The 1,746-nt window shown below is 52.6% G+C and overlaps 2 protein-coding genes across 2 annotated transcripts in view, besides 1 other annotated feature; both read left to right on the top strand.

Annotated features, from left to right (window-relative positions):
* Window positions 1-29, top strand: part of TraAM80_05091 (uncharacterized protein) — a gene marked incomplete at both ends in the record, with an annotated part of 345 nt that extends 316 nt beyond the window's left edge. Inside the window, one exon of the mRNA XM_029381986.1 lies at window positions 1-29. This exon is cut by the window's left edge and continues 316 nt beyond it. Within this exon, the coding sequence (XP_029238187.1) occupies window positions 1-29 (29 nt within the window).
* Window positions 30-266: 237 nt separating this feature from the next.
* Window positions 267-304: a microsatellite.
* A 222-nt stretch (window positions 305-526) lies between these two features.
* On the top strand, window positions 527-1,510 carry TraAM80_05090 (D-alanyl-glycyl endopeptidase-like protein; the record flags this gene model as incomplete). Its single annotated transcript, XM_029381985.1, has 1 exon — window positions 527-1,510. The coding sequence occupies one exon, from the start codon at window positions 527-529 to the stop codon at window positions 1,508-1,510; it is 984 nt and encodes a 327-aa protein (XP_029238186.1).
* Window positions 1,511-1,746: the final 236 nt, after the last annotated feature.

Raw genomic sequence — 1,746 nt, 5'->3', positions numbered from 1 at the left:
TCAAGGGCGAGGGTGCAGCTGATCTTTGACATTGCAGACGGGGAGCTCCTCTACGTAAAGTTTGCCACGAGGGAGGCAGTCCATAGTATATTTTTTTTTTGTTTGTTTACGTCTAAATTTATGTGCATTTGTTTTAGTGTTGTATTGCCCGTTCACACAACCCCCACATAGTTGAATCTTTGATGGCTATGTGGCACAAGACTGATTGCAGCGCTTCTTTGCCCAGTATATGCGACGCGTATCGTCCGTTTAAGTCTTGGCATTTCATTTTATTATTATTATTATTTCTTTGTGTTTTTTTTTTGTCCACTTCCATGGTATTGACTAATGATTTGTTTGTTTGGTTTTTGGATTTGTGTCTGCATGCGTGATTTGGATTCTCAAAATAATACCCTCCTCAGAGGTGCTCCGGTGGCGGCGAACCCGCACCACCTCCATTGGTCGTGAGGCTGCTTGCCGCCGCGGTGGGAGCATCCACACGTTCAGTTGTGCACGCCACTGTATCTGTAATTTGTGCCTCAGTTGTATGCCCGTCTCCTCCCTTTACTCTGCGGATGGCCAGGGTAACAAGCGGTGCTGGTTAAGCTTTTCTGCAGGGGCTTGGTGTTCCACAATGTATAGAATTCGAAAGCAGGCACTGGGACTCTCCACCCCCGCATTTCTCGTGTTTCCGCTGCTGATGTTGCTGCTGCTTCTCCTCGGCTACGTCATGCTCGGTGGTCGTTGGTGGCGTCACACGGCGGGATCGGAAAAGAATTCGGCGCAGCCCTCCTTTAATCCATTGGACCATTGCGGCACGCCCTACGGCACCCTCCTTGGCTACGCGCATGGCATTCCCGCATTCAGTAATTGTCACCGGCTCTGGAAGACGCATGTGTACGCCTTCGTCGCACTCAGCCATCCCCACGACGTGCGGCATGCGCCGTTTTCGTTAGGAACCCTGCACTCACGGGGGACCGGGACCTGCTGGGATTCGGCGGAGTACATCGTCCGCTTCTTCTACCTGATCCGCGGCATGAGCTTCATCTACTCGACGCGTGACGTCGTCAGCCACTGGTCGACTCTCGAGTTCCATGGGGGCATAGCCACTGATCGGTCGTACGAGGCTATCAGGTTGCTAAACGCGGCGGAGGCCACGACGGTGAAGCTGCGCAAGCGGCTCGCCCCAAAGGTTGCGGATATTGTTGTGTGGGCTGCGCAGAGAGAGAATGACCTTCCCGAGGGCCACCTCGCCGTTGTGGTGCAGGTGGAGCATGACGTGGAGGCCGCAGGTGGTGAGGACAGTCTGCGTGAACTGCAGAAGGAGCGGCTGCAGCCCCAGCTGGTGTACATTGCGGAGCAGAACTTTGACAACGTGCTGTGGGATGGCAAAAACTACTCCCGCGTGCTGCGCTTCTACTGGAAAAACGGCAAGGAGGCGATGCTGCACGACTCTTCAGGTCCTCAAGAGTTGGGGTTTGTTCGAAAGGGGCAAGCTTGTCGTAAGCCTCAAGGGCGAGGGTGCAGCTGATCTTTGACATTGCAGACGGGGGAGCTCCTCTACGTAAAGTTTGCCACGAGGGAGGCAGTCCATAGATATTTTTTTTTGTTTGTTTACGTCTAAATTTATGTGCATTTGTTTTAGTGTTGTATTGCCCGTTCACACAACCCCCACATAGTTGAATCTTTGATGGCTATGTGGCACAAGACTGATTGCAGCGCTTCTTTGCCCAGTATATGCGACGCGTATCGTCCGTTTAAGTCTTG

Source organism: Trypanosoma rangeli (genome assembly GCF_003719475.1).
Source record: "Trypanosoma rangeli strain AM80 chromosome Unknown Tra_15.4_contig_00159, whole genome shotgun sequence".
NCBI classification, from domain to species: Eukaryota; Euglenozoa; class Kinetoplastea; order Trypanosomatida; family Trypanosomatidae; genus Trypanosoma; species Trypanosoma rangeli.
Note: the sequence above shows the minus strand (reverse complement) of the source record. Positions and strands in the feature narration are given on the sequence as shown.